General features: G+C 32.9%; 4 protein-coding genes across 6 annotated transcripts; 2 read left to right on the top strand and 2 right to left on the bottom strand.

Annotated features, from left to right (window-relative positions):
- Positions 1–2,200: 2,200 nt before the first annotated feature.
- On the top strand, positions 2,201–5,675 carry LOC114388199 (eukaryotic initiation factor 4A-10-like). Its single transcript, XM_028348551.1, has 5 exons — positions 2,201–2,383; positions 3,035–3,104; positions 3,206–3,312; positions 4,270–4,700; positions 4,882–5,675. Exons 2-5 carry the CDS (start codon positions 3,037–3,039, stop codon positions 5,515–5,517), a joined length of 1,242 nt encoding a protein of 413 aa, XP_028204352.1. The 5' UTR covers positions 2,201–2,383; positions 3,035–3,036; the 3' UTR covers positions 5,518–5,675.
- Positions 5,676–7,798: 2,123 nt separating this feature from the next.
- On the top strand, positions 7,799–8,547 carry LOC114387259. Its single transcript, XM_028347412.1, has one exon. It carries the CDS (start codon positions 7,901–7,903, stop codon positions 8,243–8,245), a length of 345 nt encoding a protein of 114 aa, XP_028203213.1. The 5' UTR covers positions 7,799–7,900; the 3' UTR covers positions 8,246–8,547.
- Positions 8,548–10,374: 1,827 nt separating this feature from the next.
- On the bottom strand, positions 10,375–15,662 carry LOC114388339 (casein kinase 1-like protein 2). Its single transcript, XM_028348763.1, has 15 exons — positions 15,460–15,662; positions 15,238–15,335; positions 15,119–15,159; positions 14,516–14,585; positions 14,271–14,419; positions 14,089–14,184; positions 13,924–13,994; positions 13,045–13,106; positions 12,884–12,947; positions 12,718–12,802; positions 12,493–12,619; positions 12,284–12,363; positions 12,138–12,201; positions 11,786–11,928; positions 10,375–10,933 (listed from the first exon to the last, which is right to left on the bottom strand). The coding sequence occupies exons 2-15, from the start codon at positions 15,311–15,313 to the stop codon at positions 10,646–10,648; spliced, it is 1,416 nt and encodes a 471-aa protein (XP_028204564.1). The 5' UTR covers positions 15,314–15,335; positions 15,460–15,662; the 3' UTR covers positions 10,375–10,645.
- Positions 15,663–18,046: 2,384 nt separating this feature from the next.
- Positions 18,047–24,911, bottom strand: LOC114385649 (probable phospholipid-transporting ATPase 4). Of its 3 annotated transcripts, XM_028345650.1 has the most exons (12): positions 24,770–24,910; positions 24,602–24,661; positions 22,313–24,234; positions 22,039–22,149; positions 21,469–21,745; positions 21,295–21,383; positions 21,098–21,182; positions 20,791–21,000; positions 20,334–20,459; positions 19,466–19,564; positions 19,104–19,295; positions 18,047–19,009 (listed from the first exon to the last, which is right to left on the bottom strand). In XM_028345650.1, the coding sequence occupies exons 3-12, from the start codon at positions 24,130–24,132 to the stop codon at positions 18,344–18,346; spliced, it is 3,675 nt and encodes a 1,224-aa protein (XP_028201451.1). In that variant the 5' UTR covers positions 24,133–24,234; positions 24,602–24,661; positions 24,770–24,910; the 3' UTR covers positions 18,047–18,343. The 3 variants fall into 3 exon arrangements, with proteins under 3 accessions (XP_028201451.1, XP_028201450.1, XP_028201452.1); XM_028345649.1 differs by having other exon boundaries at positions 24,602–24,911; XM_028345651.1 differs by lacking the exons at positions 24,602–24,661; positions 24,770–24,910 and adding an exon at positions 24,322–24,524.
- Between the last annotated feature and the right edge of the window lie 1,766 nt (positions 24,912–26,677).

The following is a 26,677-nucleotide window of genomic DNA, read 5'->3' as shown; positions in this document are numbered from 1 at the left end:
ATTTGAAGTATCCCTGAATATGCATGCATGGATTAGTATCCATGAATACTTGCAAATATTTTTTAAACGGGTAATCAACGGGCAATGACCACGTGTTTTATCCAATAGGCGGATAGCGAGTAGTCTCTATCCATTTTCATTTCTAGTTTGGATCAATTACTTTATAGAGTTGGGGGGTTGACAAAACAACATTCATATAAATTTTAGCATTGTTATTGACCCCTACACTATTGTTATTAGTCCCTACAACATGTGTAAAATTTTTAGATTTTTTAAAAATATTCTTTCCCACAAAAGTATGAGTTCATTGAATAATATACAACGAAATCATATTTCTGTTGCAATAAATGAAGCGAAAAAAATAATATAATGAAAATATGATTTTATTGAATATTTGTGTTGAATTTTAAAGTTTTGAATCCTACCACTTTAAAATGACAACTTTTGACTTATATATCTGATTTCGGTCACATATAATATGTCAATTTCATATAATTTTTTGAGAGGAATGTGTGATAACTTGCTCCAACATTTTTGTCAAAAAACCTTTTCTTCTAAAAAAATTAACTTTGAACTTTCCAAGTCTCATGCCAAAATAAGGATTTTTTTATCAAATATAATAATGAAAATATGATTTCATTATGTATCAAAATCCAAATAATAACATAATCATGATTTATTTATATGCTGCAAATCAAATAATAATTAATTAAAAATTTATTGTTGTTTACAAAAAAACCCCAAAAAAAATGAAATATGATTTTATTGTGTCATTGACATGGGGAAATTATGATTTCGTTACGTCACTTATATAATATCATAATTTCGTTGTGGGTTCACGGTATCTTGAGAGAGAAAGGGGAGGGGTTGTGGGTGTTGGAAAGTGAGAAGGGTAGGAAGGTAATTTTACAATTATTGTAGGGACAATAACAAGACCCTAAAAAATTTAGCACCCGAATACATATAAATTGTTGGGGCATAACCGGACTTGGATTCCCTGGAGTTGAAAAAAATTGCAATTTAAAATTTCATCACATAATTTTCATTATTAATTAAATAAAATATTAATAAAAAAATAAAAAAAATTGTGGTGTCATGTTAAACTGCACTCCCAATAACTTTTTTCTAATTGCATGAGATCCAAATCTGGGAAGAATTAAATTGATAAACTGATATATGTTAATATATTTGCTAAATTGTTCACATACTTCTTTATCTTAATTTTAAATTACAATTTAGTTTTTCATTTTTTTAAAGTTATAAGATGGTCCCTTTGTTTATTACAAATTATAAAATGTTCCTTTAAGTAAATTTTCATAACGTATTCATCTAAAACAACTATAAAAAATATTATTTTTGGAGTAACATGCTATAAATAAAATTATTTAAGAGACCAAAAGAACGAGGGAAAGCAATTTCCCATGAAATCACACTAAATATTATATTTGAATTTTTGATGGGAGTGCTCCAATGGATTAGTAGTATGTTAGATAGTAAAGTTAATTTATGATATGTTTGGTTATCGGTATGTTTGAGAGCAAAATTTAATTAAAAACTCAATTTTAAATATGTAAGGCTTAGAGTATTTAACAAGTTAAATTTTGTAAATTTTAGTCAAACTTAATTCAAGTATGCACTGAGCGTTAAGCGTGTTATATTAGTTAAAAGGTTATTGAATCAAATGCACCTATGGGCAAATCACGGCCATAACTTGCAAGCCAGAAAATAGGACGACTTATATATTATTTAAAATATAATTTAGTGCATATTAAACCTTGAATTAAATAAGGTTTTATTATAATTTTATCTCATCTTATATTTATTCAACCGTTATATCATATCATGCCATATCTTATCTTATTTTATTAAGACAACCAAATCATCTTTGTAATCTTAATCTTAATAAAAGCAATAGGATATGTACAATAAATCAAATTTTAAAGATTATAATTAAAAATTAACAACTTATTTTGCTTTTCACTAAATTTGTGTTCTTCATTTAATTCTAAACAATCAATTAATTTAAATGCAAATTATATATAATTTTATCCCTCTCAAAAAATTATATACTTTTTATCCTGTTTAAAAAAAGATTACTTAATGATAAAAATAATATACTTTTCAGATGTAATCTAATCTAATCTAATCTACTAGTTTATTGCATTTATTCTTGTTTTGGGTGCGTAACGAACTACAATACAATACGACAACAACATAAAACAAACATAACAAAAACCTAAATTCACTCATTCACTCATTCACTCATTCACTCCTACGATTCTCTTCCGCCTCCCTTCCCTTCGACTCCACGGCGCAGATCCGAGGAGTTTGGGAAACCCTAATTCATTCCTCTTTGCTTCTATCTCTATTACCCTAACACCAGGTAACCCCCCCCCCCCCCCCCCCCCCCCTCTCTCTTTCTCTCTGTTCGCTCGTTACTCCCCAACTTCATAATTTACTTATATTGTATAATAATAAATCCGCCGTTTTTCATTCTGTTTTAATTGTATATCGATGCCTCTATGTTTTTGATTATGCGCTTGATCTAATGGCTTTTTTTCGCAAAGCTTTTCATTGGATATTTGGTGTTCTGTTTTTTTTTTCAGATTATGAATCATTTTTTGTTTCGTTACCCCTCGAATTTTACGCCTTTTGGAAGCCATTTATTCACTCAGCGCACTGAATTTTTTGCTATCCTGTTGCATAGGTCCCGTGGAGGAATTTATTTTTTTTTTTTAAATATTTGGTGTTCTTTTTTTATTTTTTGTATTTGACACAGATTAGAGTGATGTTCCGAATTTCGATCAGTTCGATTTTTTTATTTTTTTTGTTTTGATTTGTTGGTGTTCCTGGATTGTTCTTAAGCTTTATTTTTCTTTTCTGACATATTGTGAAAAGGAAAAGGACTTATGAAAGCAAGAGCCCCTTTTCCTTCTTTTACTTGCGATGTCTCACGATATTTTTTGGACTTTCTTTTGTTAGGCTTTTCGAAGTACACTTGTCTGTTTAATTTTAACGAAGTTTTGTTCTGCAGTGATGGCAGGTTTGGCTCCAGAAGGATCGCAGTTTGATGCTCGGCAATATGACTCTAAGATGAATGAATTGTAAGCTCTTATTCTTATACTACGCATTATCCACTTTGTGTGATGCTTGAATTCTATATTATATTTTTTTGTTATTATAATGCCTTGAAATTGAAAAACAGGCTTTCCGCTGATGGACAAGAATTTTTCACTTCATATGATGAAGTCTATGATAGTTTTGATGCAATGGGCCTTCAAGAAAATCTTCTCAGAGGCATATATGCTTATGGTATGACAAGTGATGTTTCCTTTGTTTCTTCAGTTGCTTATTTAATTATTGAGGAATACTTGGAATATGCTCTTTTAAGCACACTCTTGACAACGGGTTCACCATCTAAAGAATCGACACATTCTTAAAAGGCATTTGCTTTCAAGTTTCAAGGCAACTGAATTGACCTTTTAGAGAATAAACAACAATCAAGTGTATGTTTAAAAGAGTGTGTTCCCAGCATTCTCTTCATACTTATGTCAGTGTGGCAGTGTCAATTATTCAGTAATTTTGTGGACTCCCTGCTTTGAAAATTTGATTAATGCATTTAGACATTTTCCTTTTAATGTTTACCCTGTTGGAGTTATATTATTCCATTTTTTATCTGTGCAATCACCATATCAGGCTCTTTTTGCAATTTTAATGATAGTTCCAGCAATTTTAAATTATTATTTAATGCTGGGATAACTGAATGTACTGAAGTTTTTCTTTGAAGTTTAAAAATCATTAAGAATTATTTTAAAAAGGGAAGCCTTGGTGCAACAATTGGGGTTGTCACCATTAACCTGGAGTCATAGACCAAGTTATGAAAATGACTTTTGCAAAGTAAGACTGCCTACTAGCTGCATGGACCCCTTGATGGTGGAAAATTTATATCATCAAGTAATGTACTATTAAAAGGGCATTGACTTTTTTTTCTTTCTTTCTTTTAATCACATTTTTTTTCTTTCTTTCTTTTAATCACATATGTCTGGAATTATTGTTTTCTGAATTTACATTGATTTCCATTTCAAATTAATTTCTAGAAGATTACATAGTGGATCCGTGGGGTAACAACCAATATGGTTTCTAACTGTTTTTATTATTTTGAATCTATCTTTGATGAGGAGCTTCAGATTTTAGAAGAAGAAAACAAATGTTATATAAAGTTAACTCTACCACAAGACAATGTGTGATTTTTTTATTCTTGTTCTATAGGTTTTGAGAGGCCTTCTGCAATACAGCAAAGGGGAATTGTTCCTTTCTGCAAGGGTCTGGATGTGATTCAGCAGGCTCAGTCTGGAACTGGAAAGACAGCAACATTCTGTTCGGGGATTTTGCAACAGCTTGACTATGGATTGGTACAGTGTCAGGCTTTGGTTTTGGCACCAACAAGGGAGCTTGCACAACAGATTGAGAAGGTTATGCGAGCTCTAGGTGATTACCTTGGTGTCAAGGTTCATGCTTGTGTTGGTGGGACCAGTGTTCGTGAGGATCAGCGCATTCTCCAAGCTGGTGTCCATACTGTTGTTGGCACTCCTGGACGTGTGTTTGACATGCTACGAAGACAATCTCTTCGCTCAGATCACATAAAAATGTTTGTTTTGGATGAGGCTGATGAAATGCTTTCACGTGGTTTCAAGGACCAGGTTTGATGGTTTTCCATGTTTTGTCTAAAACTTTGAATTGTTTTTCTTTTCCTTGAGTGTCATCTAAACATTCTTTCATGCATGTTGAAATAATTCTCTATTTAAAACCTGTGTGCTAGATGAAGTCATCTTGTGTTAGATAGATAGCTAACAGTTTATATTTTTCGTGCATGAAATGCAGATCTATGACATCTTCCAGCTACTGCCAGGTCAAATTCAGGTTGGAGTGTTCTCTGCTACAATGCCACCTGAGGCCCTGGAGATTACAAGGAAGTTCATGAATAAGCCAGTGAGAATCCTGGTAAAGCGTGATGAATTGACGCTTGAGGGTATCAAGCAGTTTTATGTGAATGTTGATAAGGAAGATTGGAAACTGGAGACATTATGCGACCTTTATGAGACTTTGGCTATCACTCAGAGTGTCATCTTTGTGAACACCAGGCGCAAGGTGGACTGGCTCACTGACAAGATGCGAAGCAATGACCATACAGTCTCAGCCACCCATGGAGACATGGACCAAAACACTCGCGATATCATCATGCGTGAATTTCGCTCTGGCTCTTCTCGAGTTCTAATTACCACTGACCTCTTGGCTCGTGGTATAGATGTACAGCAAGTGTCTTTGGTTATAAACTATGATCTTCCTACCCAACCTGAAAATTATCTTCATCGCATAGGACGAAGTGGGCGTTTTGGAAGAAAAGGTGTTGCCATAAACTTTGTGACTTTGGATGATGCAAGAATGCTGTCTGATATTCAGAAGTTCTACAATGTGACTGTAGAGGAGTTGCCATCAAATGTGGCTGATCTGCTCTGATGGGTTAATTTTCATTCTTTGTTAAGTCATCAGGGCTATTACTTTTTGACAATTATTATTTTGTGCTCTTTATTTTCATTTTCAAATTTTACCATTAGAGTTCTGAGACACCTGACTTTATTTATAATGGATTCTATAAAATTTGTTTATTTGCTTAATTAGCATGTTGCTCAAAGCCTTTTTGTTTGTAATTTTGTGTCACGTATTTTATATTTGAACAACGCCTCAGTCACTCTTGAATCTACGACTGCCTGTCATATCCGGCACACCCAATTAAGGATCTCGATGAATTAAGAAATTCTACTAATGGTAATATATTATATTTCACCCTAACCAAACCAATATATTGTTACATGGATGATAGATAATAAATTTATAGATAACAGTTTTTTTAAGAAAAATTTATATATAACATTAAGTATATCTTTAAAGATTATCTTGACGCATAGATTATCTATAAAGGATTTCATGCAAAAATTCTACTAACTTAAATACAATAAAAAATGTTTTTTTATTTACCTAACCTAATTATGTTTTTATTGATATCACTTGATATATAAGATAAAACTTTGTTAATAAATATTTTATCTACAATAGAAAAAAAATCACTTGAATTTTATTTACAACAGAGTTTGAAGATCAAGTTATAAATGTTAAAGATGATATAAATAAATTGTTTTTATTACGACAAATACTTCTATTTTGTTTTATTATATTTTTTAATTTTTTAAAAAGAAATTAACATGTTTATATGTTTTATTTTTTCAATTTAATTTGACCATCCAAGGCATGAGTGATATTTATATATTAGTTAAAGTTAAACGTGTTGTCTAGAATTATTAAGTCCAACCAAATGAAACGGCACCGCACTTTTTCATCGCACTTGCCTGTTAATTTAAAGTTTAAATTACACGCAAAGTGCTGCATGTATAATATCATATGTTCCCCCTCCCCCACAACAAAAACTAGGGGGAAATTAGAGACACAAGCACATTTATAGAGTGCTATGAACGTAATTTCGTTGGAGTACCCACCGTAAAAAGATTAAGCTCTTGCTACATTAGAATGCATTATTCAAAGATAACAGTGTAAAAATCATTTTCAATGATGCATCATTAAAGTGAGGTTGAGAGTGGAAGACACATGCTAACTTCCTTATCAAGTAGTTCTTTTGGTGGGACGGTTGCAATTGGATTGAACAGGATTACTTTAATGGTACTAACACTTATCTTGCTAATAATAATGAATTTAGGCTTTGCACTTTCGGCCAAAACTTGAAAGCAAAGTTTGTAGAAAATTCTGAGAGCAACTTTCCAAATGCTTGTTGCTATGAAAGAGAACAACATCTTGGGAGGTCTGTAATAATTTCGTTGGGTAGATATAATAATTTCATGTTGAATTATTTTTCTTAACCTGCATTAAGCTGAAAATATTCACTGTTGTTTTAGCCATATTTGTGAGTATTTTTAAGGGAAAAGGAGTCAAGGTTTTCACGTTCTGGCTTGCAGAAACTAATTGATCACTAACATGTGGGGAACCATCGGGGTACCATTCAAGAGGTGGACCACAATAGTCAATTGAAAATCAGAACGTTTTGCCTTTTTATGAACAGAGAGATTGGTCTTAGATTTTTGTAAAAATTTTAACACAAGAGAAGCGGGGACGCACCTCTATCATTCTTCTCGATGCCATTCATTTTATTGAAATCTAATTCATACTTTAGGGCTGTTTAATCTAGTTTTGTTTTTGTTTCTTGCCCTCTTTTACTCTTTCCACTGTACCAAAATATATGTATATATAGAAAGAGGTAACCATTACAGTTACTCTTTTCTTTGCTCCTTTCCACTGTTAATTTTATTTAACACTTCCACGTGTGAAAGCTAGTCAACCCAAAAGCCTCATGCAAGTCTGCTGTGTGAAGAAAGTTGCATCTGTTGCTACCCCACTGTCTTTCATCAAAGAAAACAACGTATCATCGTCATCTTCAACTGCCTCCAACTCAAAAATATTTATTATATACATTAACGGAAGATTTATCTCAATGTCACTATTTTTTTTTAAAAATTATTTATGATTATTTCTAGTCTTTTTTATAAGAAACAAATTATAATATCCAATCCTTTTTAAAAAAATTAAGTCATATAACTTTTTTTATAAAAACGACAAGAGGTGGTATCACATTTTTTTTTCTCTAAAAGAAACAAAAGTTAATGTGAAGTGTAATTTTCAAAAAATTAAAGACCAACATTATTATAAATTTAGTAAAAGAAGCAATAAACAATGCTGTTAACATACAACTACAAAAAAGCAAACCCATCAACCCTTTTCTTTGAACTTATTCCTTCTTGGTAACCTTAAGACACACACACACTACTCTTTCATTATGGAATTCAGATCCAAGTCATGCAGAGATGAAAGGCTGCAGATTGAAAGGTACTGTGGAGGCAAGGTGGCCCCAACAAGCATGCAAGATCTGAGGTGTTACAGTGCTAATAATGCTGCTTATGCACACCAGATAGGTAGTAAGGAGGTGAAGGAGAAGAAAGGGAAAAGCACAGTAACTAAACCATCAAAAAGTTGGAGCTTCAGTGACCCTGAGTTGCAGAGGAAGAAGAGAGTTGCTGGCTATAAAATATATGCTGCTGAGGGCAAAATGAAAGGCTCTCTAAGAAAGAGTTTCAGGTGGATCAAGAATGCATACACGCAAGCTCTCTATGGATGGTGGTGAATCATGTCTTATTCTCTTTTTCTTCATATTTTTTTTTTCTTTTTCTGTAATGAGAGTTACTTATTTGTTTGTTTCTCAGTAAGTGTTTAAATTAAATCCTCCATCTGCCGTAGTAGTCATATCTGGTTGGAGCAGGATTGTCTCCATTGAGTCTTTTACCAAAAGTCCCACATCCTTTCAAAAGTTCAATTCCTTTTTGTATGAGATTCCATGGCTTATGGGTGTGTAGTTTGGTTACTACTGCTGAGTTTCTTAATTATCACTTCAAATTTAAGATGAATATTACTGGGTTTGAATTAGAATTTGATTGGTTTATTTTCATTTTAATTATAAATGTCAAAAGGAAAATAAATAAATGCGTGATGGGAGAATCGCCCTGTTTCTGTTCTGTTTCAGCCAGTTATATTGATAATGATTTGGGTTCCTTATGTTATGGAATAATTCAGCATTCTTTTAGCAATATATGTATCATAGCTGGATTCAAACCAACCAAAAGAGGGTAATGAAGAAAATGGTGGCGGAAAAGGAAGTCTTCTCCTTTGTCACTGTTAATAGTGATGAAATATTCAGATGTCACTGAACTTTTCAAAGTGCATTGAGAATCCTGCAAACCTCAGTGGCCTTGTGGGTTGAATTCTAGTTTGGAAAATGTCAAAAAAACGTTCCAAAATGAATTCAGTCATTCGGTAATAAAACATAACGATTTTACATCTTATTTCTTGATAGAGGTTAAAACTCATTCTGTTTTTTAACCAAATTAAATCAGGTTTGTTATTCTAAACAAGTGAAATTCCCTCACTGGAAGCGCAAGATACAAATAAAATAGCTTACGGTTGATCATACGGTGCTGCACACTTAAACAAAAGATGGTATGGCCAAAAAAAATAATGATGATAAAACGAATAATAAAGAGTATAATGTCCCGGAAATTGTGTTTGGTCACACTTCACAGCCCTGCTTTTCACCACATAATATATGATGTATCAGCTGTATTATTAGAGAGAGAATATATAAGACATTGTTGATTGTTCCGTGAAATTTGGCAAAAGGATCTTTTAAAAGTGAACTTCTTTTATGGTATATTTAATTTATAATATAATGTTATTAATTTATTAAAATTTAAGAGCATCTATAATGCAATTGCTTGAGCAAATTACTTTAAAATATGACACTTAACTAAAATTACCGTTAGAACATTTTTGACGTGACATTTCTTATACATCGTTGTTTAACTATATTTTTTTTATCAATATTATAATAAGTTATTTTCTGAGTCAATAATCAGTAGTATAACAAAAAAAAAAGAGTTAAACAACAACAATCTTAGTATTTGAATAAATTTTTATGTAAAATTCCTGTATTTATGTGACATTGTAAGTCCATAAATTTAAGTATATATAACTCATTTAAGTAAACATATACCGTAAATGCTCTAAGGATAAATATATTGTTATTTCAGTCAGGATAATTTAATTTAAAAAGAATTACAAATGTTTTATGACTAATATTTTATGACCCCTTTACTATCATGGGGACGTGCTGTCTGATTGGACCCAAAATCCATTTAAAATTATTGATAGATTCATCATTATATTGATGTTAAAATATTTGTTAAAAGACTTGAGAGATGCTCGAGAGATTTAACAAATATATATATATATATATATATATATATATATATATATATATATATATATATATATATATATATATATATATATATATATATATATATATTTGAAGTGTTAATGACTTAATTCACTAATGTTGACTTTTCAATTCCATCCTTCAAACACGCCATATATATTGATACGGTCATACGGACTTCCATTTTCACCTTTTGAGCACTTGTGTTATTGTAAGACATTTTTATCCTTTCATGTTAATAACGGATATGACAACCAGTTCTTTTTCAAATAAAACTCGGAATTCCACTGCCATACAAGACACTTGACACTTAAAATGTTTATAATTTATAAAAACCAACGCAGTTCACATCTTGCTTACGAATTTGTAGTTCCTTCTTTTCACGTGAAAGAGCCCCTGAAATTTGTAGTATTGTAGCAGTGGTCGTTTTACCAGTTGGTGGCTGATGAAATTTCAACAAACATGATATATGATATATATATATATATATATATATATCCATAAAAGAAAGAGCCAAGAAAGCATGAGACTTCACTAAATAATATAAAAGAGGGAACGATGGTAGATGTAGAACCAACACGGTCAACTGTATTAACAAAAGCCTTTTCAAGGCCAGATTTGTCAGGAGACCACTTGAGCATATCTTTCTTGTATACTTTATAGTGACAATTACCATCTTGTTGCAGCTTTCCTCCAACAAAATGCACAGACAACACAACACACTAAGATAGATATGGTCGAGAATGGAAGCTGCTAATACTGTAACCTCTCGTCATTGAAATTTAGGGTCTCAATACCCCGGAGAGTTGACTCGTAATTCTTCATGTTTGATGTGTTTCTTCCAGAGGATGTTCTGTTGTGCTCAAATGACATGATAGGTGAACTTCTTTGAGCATTGGAGATTTTACGGAGTGCTCCTGGACTAGCATCCATGGTGAGAGGATGAGAGGGCTCAGTCTCATTGCCAACAGCTGCATCACGACTGCTCGATACAGCACCTCGCCTTGTGGATCCACTTGACCGGAAATTAGAACTAGACAACTGCATGTATCACAAGCAAATTAAAAATACCATGAAAAATAACCATGGTATAATGAGATTGGTGTAACTGTAACCAACAAGCAATTTCAAATATAATAAAAGCCACAAACTAACAAACCTGGTAACACAATCACTCGTAGTATATGTGGAACACACAATGTATAGACTATTGCCTTGTTTGAAATTTTTTTTTCATAAATACTTATAAAATAAAAAACGAAAGTAAAATGAATTAAACTTCTCCTCTAAGTAAAAATCAAATTATACACTTCAACTTTTGTGAGAAGTTAGATATAAAAAAGAAAAGCTTCTATAAAAGTTGAAATGCATATCAAAGTTTAATTCATTTTACCTTTTTATTTTCTTCTTTTAGAAGTATTTATGGAGAACTTTATCTAAACAGGACCTATATTCATTTTCTTTTGCCAGAAAACAAAAACCACAAGAGTACATTCACAGCACAGAACTCTTAAATGCAGCAGGTCTGAAGAAGAGACGTCAAAATAATGATATATAACTTGTCTAACACAAAGCTGACTTCTGCAGAATGTTTACATCAATTGCTTACTTGTATTTTGATTGAGCACATAAACACAAACAATGCGAACAATATTTTATAATTCTAGTTATAACCAAAAGAAACAATGCAACCAAGCATAGCCTCGTACTTACATTTACATTCTAGATAAATGATAAACACTCTGAATGAACATTTATTATTTTTTAAAACAAAATAATGAGGAAGAAAATTGAATATTAATGCATAAATACAGCATCACCCTTCAGCTTTCTGCAAGAAATATGCTGAGCTCACAGTCATAAGCCATCCCATAAATAAATATATATACTCACCATAACATCTTTAGATCCAGTTGAATCACTTGGAACTGGGGCTTTTTGTCTTGACGACATTCCATCATTTGCAATAGGTCCAGAGTTTCTTCTTCGAGCAGGATCAGATGAAGACCAACCAGTATGCCTACTGTTCACCCCACCTACACAGAAATTTCCCGCATTAAAAGCCAAAAACACAAAAGTAACAAACCATAAAAACATGGAAAAACCAAGGTAGACAAAATAAAAAGGAAAAATAGAAATATCTACATAGAACAACTAAGATTTTTGAGCTAAGTAAAAAAAACCACATATTACTAATAAAATAATAGATCAGGGAATTCAAAGTAAAAAGGAAAGAAAATTGTACCTGTCTGTCTATCAGCATTTACAACAGCTGGTGGCAGCCCAGAACTTTGTCCAGCAGCAGGAACCTGAAAATGTTACTTTAAGATAATCAGATATCAACAAGCAAACATCAAATCTAATGCCACTGTTTGGAACACCATCACTTACAATAACACGAACAGGTGTGGCAATTTGAGATTGCTGATATTTCAAAATGGTCCAATCAAAGACATAATCAAACTGGAATCCTGGAACAAGAAGAGAACACCAACCAAAACACATAAATGACATTAAATGTAAAACTTTACCATCTAGCTATCAAAGACTACATCACATTCAAAAGTGAAATATCACTAGCAAAACAGAATGGTTCAAACCTTCACGAATGAAAAGGTCACGGAAAAGCCTTTTCAGATAAGCATAATCTGGTTTATCATCAAATCGCAGTGACCGACAGTAATGGAAGTATGAAGCGAACTCTGAGGGGTAGCCACGGCACAGAGACTAACAAAGAAGCAAGCCATTTTGTCATGACCAAGGGGGAGAAATAGATAATATGTACCAGAAGTCCAAAACAATATTTTATGCACAGTTTTTCTCACCTCGATAGAAGTAGAAACTTTCTTCTCACTGATTTTCTCATACTTCTGCTTCTTAGTACCTGCTTTCAATCCCTGCCACGGGAGACTGTAGAAATACTAAGTAAAAAATTAAATTAAAAGTAGGTGATAAAGAAAGACAAAACAACAAAGGAGCAAGGATAACTACCTTCCTCTCAAAAAATACATAAGAACAAATCCAAGTGATTCTAAGTCGTCCCTACGGCTTTGCTCTATTAAAGAATAAAAAGGTAATACCAAACTTCAGAATCAATTAAAAATAAATACAATGACAAGGGAATTTGATGAAGAGATACATTGAGAGCATACCAATTCCAAGATGAGTATTCATACTAGCATATCTAGCAGTTCCAGTCAAATTCTTATTCTCTCTGAAACAAATTACAAGCAGGTGAAATTTAGAGAAACTCCACAATATTCAAGTATTATTTTAAATTAATAACTTGGAAGTATTTTAAAGTCATTCATATATATAAAAAATAAAAATAAAACAAAGAATAATACAAAATCATCCCAGAGAAACTACTTAAAGATATTTTGTAAGTAACAACAGCAATTTTATGCACTGATTAGAAAAACATATTCTCACAAATAAAAAAAAATAGAAAATATAACCAACAATTGGAAATGAAAGAATTTAAATCGGATTGACTGTCCATGTAAACTCTATACTATTAGCACTTCACTTGCACCTATTAATTTTCATATAACTTACAATACAGTACCTATCAGTTAGCTTGTTCAGATAATCATATAGAACTTTGAACAGCAGGGACATTAAAATTTTCCAGCAATTCCATATCACACATCCACATTTGGTAGTTAATAGATTCATCAATAATATTCTACAACTCAAAGTTCCAGCGAAGATAAATTAGTCTCATATCTTGCCACAAATAGAATAAACTTCACAGCTGTATAAGGTACCAAACCAGAGGCACCACCTACTTCTCCCACCACATAATTCGTGTGTGGCCTAATAAAAAGCTACAGCTCTTTTATTAGGGAACTCTCCCACTAAAAAGTCAGTGTCACACAAATAACTAAACAACTATATAACACTTTACAATAATATAACTTCAGAAATTGGATTTGCCATATTCAGTTTAATTATTAAAATTTAAAACATGTGTTAACTTTGCAACCATCACAAATAAAATCAGGAAAATAAAAAGTGAAACAAAATACCTGTAAGGAATATGTTGATGGGTAGAGGTGTCTCTGTACTTCTTAGCAAGACCAAAGTCAATGGCATAAACCTACAAAAGAGGTAAAACTTAAAAGGATGGATCTAAGAGATGACAGAAAGGGACAAAAAAAAAAGAATTAAAAAGACAAGCATTAAACTAATACTTGATTTGCACGCCTCCCCAAACCCATTAGGAAGTTGTCTGGCTTGATGTCCCTATGTAAAAATGATTTGGAATGAATAAACTCAACTCGATTTATCTGCAAACGGTTTGAGATTGCCCCATTTAAAACAAAATCAGTAAATGTAAATTAGAAGAGTATCTACATAATGCAGGACATCCCACCATCTGATCAGCAAGCATGAGAACAGTTTTGAGAGACAATTTCCGGGTACAGAAATTGAATAAATCCTCAAGACTAGGTCCCAGTAAATCCATCACAAGGACATTGTAATCTCCTTCAATGCCAAACCATCTCACATTTGGGATCCCAGCTGCCAAATAAATATAGCCAACCAAAAACATTTAAGCTGAGTAATGTAATACAGATACTACATAGTAAGCAACGAGATCAGAAAGATAGAAATTACTTCCTCCTTGCAGTATTTTATACAACTTTGATTCGTACAACAATTGAGGATGCTTGGTTTTGACATTTTCCTGAATCAAAAGGCAAAGAGAAATAGTAAACAAACAACATTTCATTAAACATATCTCTAAGCCTCGGTAGTCAACACAGTTCTTCAAAAGTCAACTATCATCAATGCCATTAATTACAGAGGATAAGCTGCAGTAGATACTGCCAAACACCCTTTGGAGTTGTGAAACTGAGGCACAAGGGACGAATTAGTCACGAATCAGCCTTAGACACACCTTTTGGCACTTCTGGCCGCATTAATTCCTCTACAAGTTTTTTTCTTTTTAAAAAAAAAGTGTTCTACACTGAACTGTCTATCACACATTCCATGATTCACACCTTCACTGCTTCAATTTTGCACATTCTTTAGAATTGAACAACACAACTCTACACCCTATACTGTACTGTATACATGCACTCATTTACAATTTACCAACAAAAGATGATATAACAACAAATCGCGCCTAAAAAGAACTAGAATAACTTCGACCAATTCATGCAAACAGGAAAAGTAGAGGTGAACAAATTCCGAATTAGAGTAAGTCATAGTACTCACGAGCTTAATTGCAACCTCTTCATTTGTCTGGGTATTCGTACCTGAAAATAAGATTGAATTATTAAGAAATTCAGAGTAAAAAAGCATAAATTAAAAAGCGTGGAAGAAACAGAGCAAACCGAGATAGATCTCGCCGAAGGATCCGCTACCAATCTTGCGGCCAAGACGGAACTTGTTGGCAACCCGAGGTTCCATTCGATGAGTGGGGAATTAAACCCTAGAGATTCAAAGTTCAGAATGGAAGGAGTTGGAAGTAGCAGCAAAGAAATGGAAACGAAAAGGAGCAGGATATAAATGAGAAATCACGAAAAGGTGAGGGCAAAATTGGAAATCAGACACACTTTTTCTTCTTAAAAGTGTAGAAGGGAGAGAGAGTTTCTCTTGATTGGGTTGATTCCTCTCGCGCATTCATCCAAACGGATTTTCTTTCTTTCTTTTTCAGTAGCGTGCAGCAAGCAAGCCTGCAATTGAACCATAGTTTAGACAAAAATAACTCATATAAGTGGGTATTCTGAATCCGTTCTGATTTTGATAGATAATATTTGAGTTAATTGGGTATGGATAGGATTCTTGTTTTTAATAACCAAAAGTTAGATATGCGGGATTATTACATCTGCCCTTATCTTGAATCCAATTTTGAACTTATCTCGCCACTTAAATTTTTTGCATAATATAATCAAAAGACCTAGAATTTTTATTACTTATTAATTTTATTTTAAAATTTTTATATAATTTAATATTCTTTTTTTAATGATTTTTGTAAACATGTATATTATGATAAATTTATTGACATATAAGTAGTTAAAAATAAATTGACATATAAGTAATTAAAAATAAATGTTTAACAATCAATTTATTTTTCCTAAAATCAAATTTTTAATATTTTCTTTAAAAAATAATTTTTTTAATTTGAATCGAGTATGAGATAAGGTTAGGAATACCCAATGGACGGGATGAAATAATAAATTTTAGTTTGTTGGGTATCGAATACGTACCATGTCTAATTACTTTGTTATTTTGTTTTTTATTTTCTTTATCTAAACAAATCTACGGTATATGATAAATTTGTTAGTCTGTAAAGTGTTCGTATATATGCATTAAACTTTTAATAAATATTAGTTGGTAACAAAAAAATATAATAAATATTTTTTTATTTAAATTAAGGAAATATTCATTTAAACTCTAAATTAAAAATTTATTGATAATTGAAAGTGTTAAGTGAACTTATTGAATTAAAAATATTTAATAAAATTATTGTTAAAATAATTAGTAGATGTAAAATGACACAAATAAAAATCTTTATATCATTTTTTATATAAATTTCAATTTTATTTATGAATAAAAAATGTTCAAAAGTCATTTTTTATAAATATTCAAAAAATTTCAAAAGTCATATTAATTCTTAATGAATTCAACTTAATTTAAAAAATAATAATTTGTGATAATTCCTATTATTCTGCACACAAAAATTTAAGAATTTTTTAAAGCATTATTTTCTCTAATAATATAAAAAATTATACCACTAAGATCGACTTAAATCAAATTATAATAGGGTGTTTGAATAATATACATGAAATTATACTTCATCCATCTCAAAATAAGTTTCATATTTATAGGTGTCATATTTAGTTTTTCAATGTAATATTAATTATTTTTTTATCAATATTCTTAATAAATATCACTTTAGTTTGTGAGTTTAATATTAATTTTTTTTTTATCTATTTGACAAGATTAATTTTATAATTTTTTTTATTAATTTTTTTTTTAATATGTGTAACATTGTATAAGATGATACTAATTTTTGAAACGAAAGAAGTATCTTTTAACCTTAATGTCATTATTGAAAAAAGAAAATAGTAAATTTTTTTATAATCACAATAAATAGAAATTAAACTATATTCTAATGTCAGCAGCACAATAGAAAATTTATTAGGCAAGTTGAAATTTTTCTATCAACCAAAAGAAGAGGGAGTAGGGATGTTTTTAGTGGGAGATATTTTTTAATCTACTTTTTCAGTTTTTTGTAAGTGGGAGATCTTTAATCTATAGCTATCGCCTATCAGCTATGCTTGCCAACTAGGGATAACTGCTGCCATATATCCAAAATAGTTCTGACAGGTCACAGATATTAAAAGGAGAATAATACGAGGATTTGTTTTGGCATGGCAAGAGAATTATAAGCATTTTGTCGTATTTACTTGTTTCATCCCATCCCACGATTCCCTTTCCATCCTCTTGGCTTAGCTCAGTTACTTGCACCTGCACTCTATTTAACTTTGGTTTTCTCTTTTCTTTTTCTTTTTTTAAGATTTTTTTATTTATTTTAAAGTTCTGAATCTTTTTCAGAAATACAACTTCTAATAACATAGTCTTTTGTTTATTTTTATAAAAATTACATATTTTCTTAATTTAAAAATAAAAAGGTGTCCCCTCCTTTTCTTTTTCTTCCAAAACATTATTCCTAAACATATACTAAATCGCATTAAAATTGAATCATACTTTCAAATAGGTTATTAATCATTCCAAGATATTTTAAGAAAGGTTCCAACATTATGAATACTCATTTCTTTTAAAATTGAATATAAATGATTTTGAACTACTGAATATAATTTAAATATTAGCCAAAATTAATTTAATTATAGATTTTGTATTAAAACATATGTTGTCATAAGAAAAATTAAATATAAATTAAACAACCCTTAAAATGCCAAGAGCACTATCTAAGAAAAATACACTTCCTCGTGGTTCTTTCTTTTAATACCTCAACTTAGAAAAGGGTTTGAGTTGAGTAACTTTTTTTCATCCCCTTTTCCCTCTTATGTTTATGTTTGATAATATTGATTTTGAATCTTGAGATAAGTAATTAATTAATCTGAACCACATATTTGCATTAACATATGTTTTTCATTAAAAAAAATGCAATAATTATATTTTTAACACTACTTGGCTGCTTTCATCTCTTCAACATCACTTGAATTGTAACAATCTGCTAAGTGAGAATTACACTTTGATCATTCAGAATTTACTATTTTGGTGAGCTCTTCTACTTAAATATGTTACATACAACGGCTCCCATGCTTTTTCTCTTAAGGAAAGGGGATTTTAATTCACCCCCATAAGCAAACAACATAAGCATGAAAAGAATTTAAATGAGGCTAGAGCCAAAAAAAAATTAAAAAAATGCAAACCCTAAAAGGATTGAAAACTAAAATTATTTTGTAATGTTCATGATGGGGACAAAGCCCCCAGTGAAGACTGTTGCTTCTTCTGCAGCTTGCCTTTAAAATGCCTAATCTTTGCTTCCACTCTTGCCGTGAATCCAATCTTAGTTACCTGCCTTGCTTTAGACCGCTCCCTGGTCCACATGTGTTGATCTTCAATGTCCTTCTTGTAGTACTTGATTTCTTGGATAATGTGATGATCCATGGGATTAAAACATCTTTGGAAGGATATGTGGGCAAGATAAGGAAGAACGCATGCGATTGTTACTAATAGGGTTGCTGTCCAATAAATAGGAGCAGGAGCAAGAACCTCAATCAATAGTTGGTAGGCAGACTTGGAATATTGTGGTGGAAGCATGCCATACAACAACAGAAAGATGTACCAAGTGGTTATGCTGCCCCACACAACGAGGTGTTGAATCCATGTGAAATGGCTCATTGTCAGTGCAATCTGGCAATTGACAGCCCAGATTATGCAGGTGAACATCATGGTACCAACAGCAGCCATGTCTGCGATCTGGCCATTCACACGGAATGCTTGGTCATAGAAGATTATTATCACAAGGAAGAAGATGACAAGGGAGGAATAAAGACCATTCCCCATCCATCCCAAGATTCTATACCAGTCAAAGAACAAATTTTTGGGTCCTTGCTGATACAATGCAGGAAACTGCAACGAGGCAATGACACATCAAAGGTTAGATTATCCAAACATAGATGAAAATACAGAATTCATTGAAGGCATTACAAGAGAACAAACAAACCTGTAAGCAAACTTCTGATGGAACATCTTGTTCAAAAACTCCAAGAGAAATGACAGGAAATGATGTAAGAAAAACATTGAACAATATCATGTACCAGTCATCATAAACCGATTGTCCAGAGAAGCCCGCAAAGGCCTCAAAATATAATATTGTGAGGCCAAATGCTATATTTTTGTAGAAGAAATAACAGATCTGGCATGCATAACAGATCACTTTAGAAGGGAAATATCCTAATCAATTTCATAACAGAAACAAAATGCAAAAAATATTACATTCATTTCTATCCATGGACAGGACAACAGCAAAAAGACATTCAAGATATGAGAATAAAGATCAAGATTGAAGATGAATATATCAATTACCATTTGTGCAATTCTCTTGTAGCACCAGTGTCCATGGACAACCAGAAGCCGCTCCAAAAACCGGAATTGGGCAATAGCAAAGTCACTAGCCATTACTGCCTGAAAAGAATTTGCAAGCTTGAGTTCCACAACTTCCACAAATGTTACATGCTTCCAAACAGAAAAGCGCACACACACACATCTGTGTTTTCTTGATCTTAAAGATTATAGTAACAACTAACAAGTGTTTTAGGCGAATTGTAGATTTTAACTAAATTATTCTTCACAATTGGTGATGTAAATATGAACTGGAATCAGTAAGTCAGTCATTTCACACTATTTCACATGAACGGAAGCATAAATATTGATCAGCTGACAATTTTTATATAACCCATATTCATAGCAAATACTAAAAGTCAGACGTTAGTACTTAGTAGACATTTTATTAAACAAAAAAAATTCACTGTCAAAAATTAATAACATTAACTACCATGCACTTTTTTGTACAGGGAATGATGAACAGCTGATAGATTGGAAAACAGTGTGGCGGACAATGAAAATTTTAGCTTTTCAATAAAAGTAAATTCAGACAGGATGTTTCTCATCTGGTCATGTCTATTATCAGTTAAAGAATTCAAGAAAATACAAGGAAGCTAGATAAGTTCCAGTAAAAGCAAGAAGCTTCGCCCTAGGTCAGCACTGGCAACAACAAAGTCGCCAAAAAGACTTGACAAGAAATCTGCTCCAGAGTCCAACTAGAACAACAAAGTCAAAATACAAACAAAAATGACAGGTTCCCCTTATCCCTAGCCCCAGTCATTTTTCTAAAATAACACATGCAGATATAATTTTGCATGACATAACTACGCATAAAGAGCTGGACACTGACCTGCATACCTTCAACCCCACTGATTCCAACACCAATGTCAGCTTCTTGAATCATGCCAACATCATTTGCACCATCACCTATGGCTAAAGTGGTTTTCCCAGTTCCTTCTTTCACTAACCTTGTTACCTGACTCCAAAGGAATAAGGGATTAAGACACAACAAAGAAGTACACATTTTATATACACTCATACACTTGATATGGATTCATAGAAATAGAGATTAGATAAATTCTACCTACAGAAGCATTTAAACAATGACTGTTCACAACAGAACTCTTGGATCCATACCTAATATTTCCCATATAACATCAGCATAGAGCCATGCATGCAGTTGTGTATGTTTTTCAGTCCAATAATTGTGAGTAGCATCGTTTATAGTTATCATTTATTGAAATGCAGTTTAAAATATTAGAGTAGAGCTCACAAAGGTACAAATGAAAAAGGAAAAAAGGTCCTACCAATGCTTTTTGCTTTGGAGACACACGACAGCAAATAACAGATGCACAACCAACAGCCAATCCCAAAAATTGGTGCTTGACATCATCTTCTAAAGCATATGTTAGAGTTTTCCCATCAATAATTAATGCAAATGCAGCATGTGGATCCTTTTCCAGCTTTATCATTTGTGAAGCATTGGTGATTTGACTCAAGATGTTGCCTTTGATGACCTGAGGGGTTACAAGAGCTAAGTCTAATATCAGATGAAACTTGAAAGTCATGTCTATTAGCAAATTTTTCTACTCTATCTCAATGAAAAAAAAATACCTCTTTCCCATCATTAGTTACAGAATCTGAATTCATTGTGATACAGATTTGCTTCATGCCCTGTCGAAGTAAACTACAAGCGAATCTGCACCACAGAAACAAAAGTTTCAGCAAACTCGATTGCAGAGGCACTTTTGAGTAACTTGAAACAGAAATGAAATGGTGTTATGTGGTTAAATAATTTGCAGTAGACAGACCCAATGTTGATTGCTGTTTCCATCTTATCCCCAGTCAATACCCAGATCTTTAGACCAGCTTGAGCAAGTTTATCAATGCATTGAGGCACCTGAAGAGAATAAAAAGATGAGAAATGGTAGAGGCGGAGAAAAGAAACAACATATTTTGACTATATAAATAATGATACAACAGACCCCTTTCTGTAGTTTATCTTCCACTGCAGTAGCCCCAACAAGAATCAACTCTCTTTCCATAATATCTGAAACCTGCTCAAGCATTGCCTCTCTCTCAGACCCAACAGCTGTCTTGGCCTTCTGAAACTCGTTGTTCCAATCAGAGTACTCTTGGTCATCAAGCTTTCTGTAAGCCAGGGCTAGCGTTCTCAAACCAGCTTCTCCATATTCATTCAAATGTCTAGTAGTAGCCTCCAAACACATTTTTCCATTCTTAGACAGTCGATCAAATATGATACTGCACAACCAAACAAGAAAATAATGGACGTCAAAGTTTAGAGAGGGACATCAAAGCCTCTCTATGACAGCATACATGTGTATTTTCACAGGCATCCTCTGGAAGCAGGGAGTTGCTGTGATTGTATAGTATGGTAGTAGTAAGTAGAATATAAACTCCACAAGCATGAATAGGATTTTAATGATTCCATTGTAGAAACCAATAGAAGGTCCCAGTGTCCTACTTGATCATTAACACCATCTGTTCAGCTGAGCTGACAATATTATAGACAGAAATCACATTAATATGCTAACCTGTCAGCTCCTTTGCAGAAAAGAATGATGTTTCCCTCCTCATCACGCACAATGACTGACATGCGCTTTCTTTTGCTAGTAAAGTCCAGCAGATTCAAAATTTTATATTCTCTGTATAACTCAACCGAAACACAAAAATAAATAAAAAAATATACAAATAAAAGCTAAGAAATATGACATCACAAATAAAAGAATTCAAAAGCAAATGTCAGAACACCTCCCCAAAAAATAGGAAAAGGATAAGCATAATGGAGTTTGTGAATGTCCACCTCACCTTTGAACCACTTGACCCAAAGCAAAAAATCTTTCACGAAGGACAACACTTGATTGAGTTCTCCTATAAAATTCAAAACCAAATTCTCTTGCTGCTACTAGAAAAGCCCCTTCATCAGGTGATTCGGCTTCATATGTACAACTGTCAGTCTCCTCATTCAATTCAGGAATGGCTGTATGGCAAACTGCTAATATCCGGAAAAACAGCAAAAGGACATCGGCATTGGGTTCTTTCAACCAATTACCATTCATAAGGCGGTCATCTTCAAAACCAAATCCCTTTATGGCAGGCCTACGAGCTCCATCATCCCTGGAAGTAACAACAGTCCCCAGTTCAGTTTCTTCATCTTCTGTGATATTTTCCCATTGCACGTTACTCTCCTTACGCATGGGGAAATTAGAGAGATCCAATTCCTGCTCCTCAAGATCAGAAGCCATCTGCTTTGCTGCAGCAAGTTCAACTTCACTGGAACAAACACCATATGCAGTACCAGCAATGGAGCACTTCAAAAAGTCCATCTGGTTGCAGGTTAAAGTGCCAGTTTTATCAGATAGGATAGTGTCTACCTGACCCAACTCTTCATTCAAATTTGATGTTCGTGCTTCAGCTGGAGTCCCAGATTCATCATCATACATTTGAATGTCATGGTTAATGAAGGTTGCCTGTAATACCTTCACAAACTCAATTGAAACATAAAGCGAGATGGGTATCAAATATCCATAAAGAATGAGTGCAGTGATCAGATGGCTCATCCCAGCCAATCCAAGTTTACCAGGATCAAACTGGTATTCAATATTGTCAGGCCGTAAATACCACCACTTTGGGGTTTGGTATTTGGTCTTTGCAACAAATCCTATTGAACTAATAAAAGATATCGATATAAGGACAGTGAAAAGAGTGTATATGATATAATCCATCTTTTTTTCTATTGTGCTTCTTTTTGAAGGGGATTTGGTAGAATTCTGCATGACTTTGCTGTCATGTCCAGTGAAAATGACCACTCCATAGACATGATCAGTGTTCCTAAGCTTTGAATCACGGAGAAGAATTTGGCCAGGATCAAGAGGATAAACTTGATGTTCATACTCAAAGTTCCCAACAAAAGTGTAAAGATCAGGATTGGGATCTTCACAACGTATTGTTCCAGAGAAATCCTTAAAAGCCCCATCATTATCCAGAGACAAGGTAGCCTCCAAAGATCTCTTCACCTTCAAGTTTGTCTCCCCATCTAAATTCATTGTCTCCACATAGCATATCCCATCTTCATAACTTGACGCCAAGAGAAGCAAGTCAGCTGGAAAAAATTGGTCCTTTTCTACTTTTACCACATCCCCAACCATAATCTTCTGCCACGACCTGAGACCAAAAATGCCATTGCCTTTATGGAGACTAGCTTTCCGGCGATTAACTTTGACATCCTGAAAGAACCTGCGCGAATCCTCCAATGCCTCCTTTGCCATACTCAGCCCCACAACAAACGCCAAAGGAGCAATCATGCTTAGTGGGCTGAAAGGTGAAATTGGAGACGCCGAAAGGCAAGCAGCCAAAAGGAAGTATATATTGGCAACCCTTCGAAATTGCTCAAACAGTGCCTTAGGGAAAAACGTGATGACATTGTATTTGGTGGTTGATACATCATTCTTGCAGTAAAATAGAGAATTCTTTTCAAGGAGTTGAGGCTGGTTGCAGTATACTGTTCGCGAGTATCCCGGACCTTGAAGGGGATGAGGCACCTCCTCAGTGGTAGTTGGCCTCAGGCAACCACCAAATGTGTAAAGATGGCTCCTTCGGATCCTTGCTCTGATCCTCCCCCGTGCCATTCTACCCGGATTTCAGCTCAAGGGTAGTTTGCAGCTGACACATAACCACCAACAACAAAACCTAAATTTGCCTCTTTATCCCCAATTTTGCTTTTCTTCAACCTGAAAAAATATACACAAACAAAACTATTAACCACAGCACATAAACGAGATGATCATTTGATGCATACCATGGAACCTAAATAATACCTCCAATTGAACAAAACAATCCAAGAAACCTAAATTCATGCGTGAAAACGTAAAAACATGAGAAATCATTCAAATTCTTAGCGTGCCCGTACATCAGAAATTTTAAAAAAAAAATCAGAAATTAAGAGAAAACAAGAAGAAAGCAAAGCTGAAGAGAGATGTTGGGAACGTTTAATAAGGTCTGAGAAAATCGTTGAAATCAAATTGAGAAGATAATGCAGGCGCGTCCATCTAAAAAATTCACAACAGCTTAAAGGAATGAATGAAACGAAAGTCTTACCAGGATAATTATTTGTAATTTATCCTTTCCTTTGTGAATTCAAAAGGGGAAGAGACTGAGCTAAAAAAACGGAGATATAGAGAAAGATAAGGTAGGAACAAAAACCTCGAAATCGAAAAATGAATTGACAATTAAAACAAAGAGACGAAGATTTCGAAGAAACGAAACTGCATTGTGCACAAAAAAACACGTCGTCTCCATGCACAGGAGGACGGCAGGCAGGCACTGAAACAAAACGAAAACAATGACAGAAGCAATTGAAGGTTCTCAGAACAAGAGAAACAAGTGTTGTTGTAATTCTGAGTGCATTAATTTCACCATTTAATGAAAACAAGTTTAGGATAAAATAAATAAATAAAGAAATTAGTATATTACTGTACTCAGTCTTTTCTGAGAGAAGACAAAGACAAAAGTTTGGAGAGAGAAAAACCGGAAAGAGAGTAAGGCCTCACTGTGTCCCTTTCCGTTCCCTCCTCACAAGTCCGAACCAATTTTCCATTATTTTTTTCATAATTCCAGCTTTTTCTTTTTTTTTTTAGGAGTATCCAACACGGTTGCTTAATAAATAATAATATTGTTTGTTTCTCTTAATTAAATGATTTAAATTTTAAATATTGATTAATCTTTAAATAAGGAGTAAATGATATTAGAAGAAAGATATTATCTTATACACGATTTATCATATATCACAATAATTTATTATTATTTTTTTAAAAAATAACTCTATATCAATACCATCCACTAAAAAAAAGAAAAGAAAAACACGGTTTCTTGACCTGGAATATGGGTTTCATTTCTTCTTTTCAGTGAAATGCCAAATGGCCTAATCAAATTATATATCCGTTTTCTTCATTCACATTAAACTAAAATATTAGGCATTAGTATGAATTTAAGAAAATGCAGCGTGGACCCCATTTTCCAATCTGGCGGTTAACAGTAGAGTTGGGGCAAATTGACCTAAATGGATCACTTTTAGAAACTAATTACTAAATAGGATTTCTTCCTAAATTATTTAGGGAGGGGTCTATTTACATGCATCTTGCTATTAGCATTGGTGATATATGAAAGTCCCACTATTGACATTGACGACATGCTGTTGACGTGGAAGGTGTTTCGTTATTGACATTGGCCAAACACATAAAGATAGGATTTAGCCAGCAACTTTGACAAAACAGTTATTGGTTTGTGAGGTGCAGGTGAGGGAATCTAGGGAGCAGCGCGCAGAGAGTATCACTAGCCTGGCTAGCTAAATCCATGTGCATTGCCTTTAAATAGCAAAACTTGGTGGTGCCTTCATACGTTAAAAAGCTTTAGTTCTTCAATTCTTTACATTTCAAAATCTAGAAATTATTTATTTGAGGTAATAATTTATTTGTTATAATACATTTATAAATTATTTATTTGAAGTTATAATTTTTTGTTAGAATGCATTTAGAAATTATTTATTTGAATGCATGAGTTGCCTTTTAAATAGCAAAACCTTGATGGTACCTTCAAAATTTATATGTTAAAAAGCCTTCAATTCTTTGAGTTTTAAAGTTCATTTAGAAATTATTTATCTAAGGTAATAATTTATTTGTTACAATATATTTATAAATTATTTATTTGAAGTTATAATTTTTTGTTAGAATGCATTTAGAAATTATTTATTTGAGGAACTTCCCTGCATTCCTAATACCAGTAACGGAATGTATGTAAAATTAGACTTCGTGTGTAAATCGTTTAAGAAAAAACCCTATTTAATAATTAGTTTATAAAAGTGACTCATTTAAATCAATTTGCCAGAGAAGACCAAGTCTAGGATTTTGGGGCTTCTATTAGTGGGACCACCATCTGCCACGTGGACAGAAGCGTTTGGCTTTGTATAAAAGTAGGTAGGGCTACTACAAATTTCTACATTGATGCATCAATGTATCGGTAGTTAAGAAAGCCTCAAGTCCCTTGTTAGTCAAACTAAAAAATAATTAGCCTAAATTTAATTTTAATTCCTCTCATTTTTACAAGTACTAATTTTGATGTTTTTGCCGGTTAATAATCCATAGTCAAAAAATTGATTTAAATATAACATATTAATAT

Source organism: Glycine soja, chromosome 15, assembly GCF_004193775.1.
Source record: "Glycine soja cultivar W05 chromosome 15, ASM419377v2, whole genome shotgun sequence".
Taxonomy (NCBI): domain Eukaryota; kingdom Viridiplantae; phylum Streptophyta; class Magnoliopsida; order Fabales; family Fabaceae; genus Glycine; species Glycine soja.
This window is presented reverse-complemented; position numbering and strand designations above follow the sequence as displayed.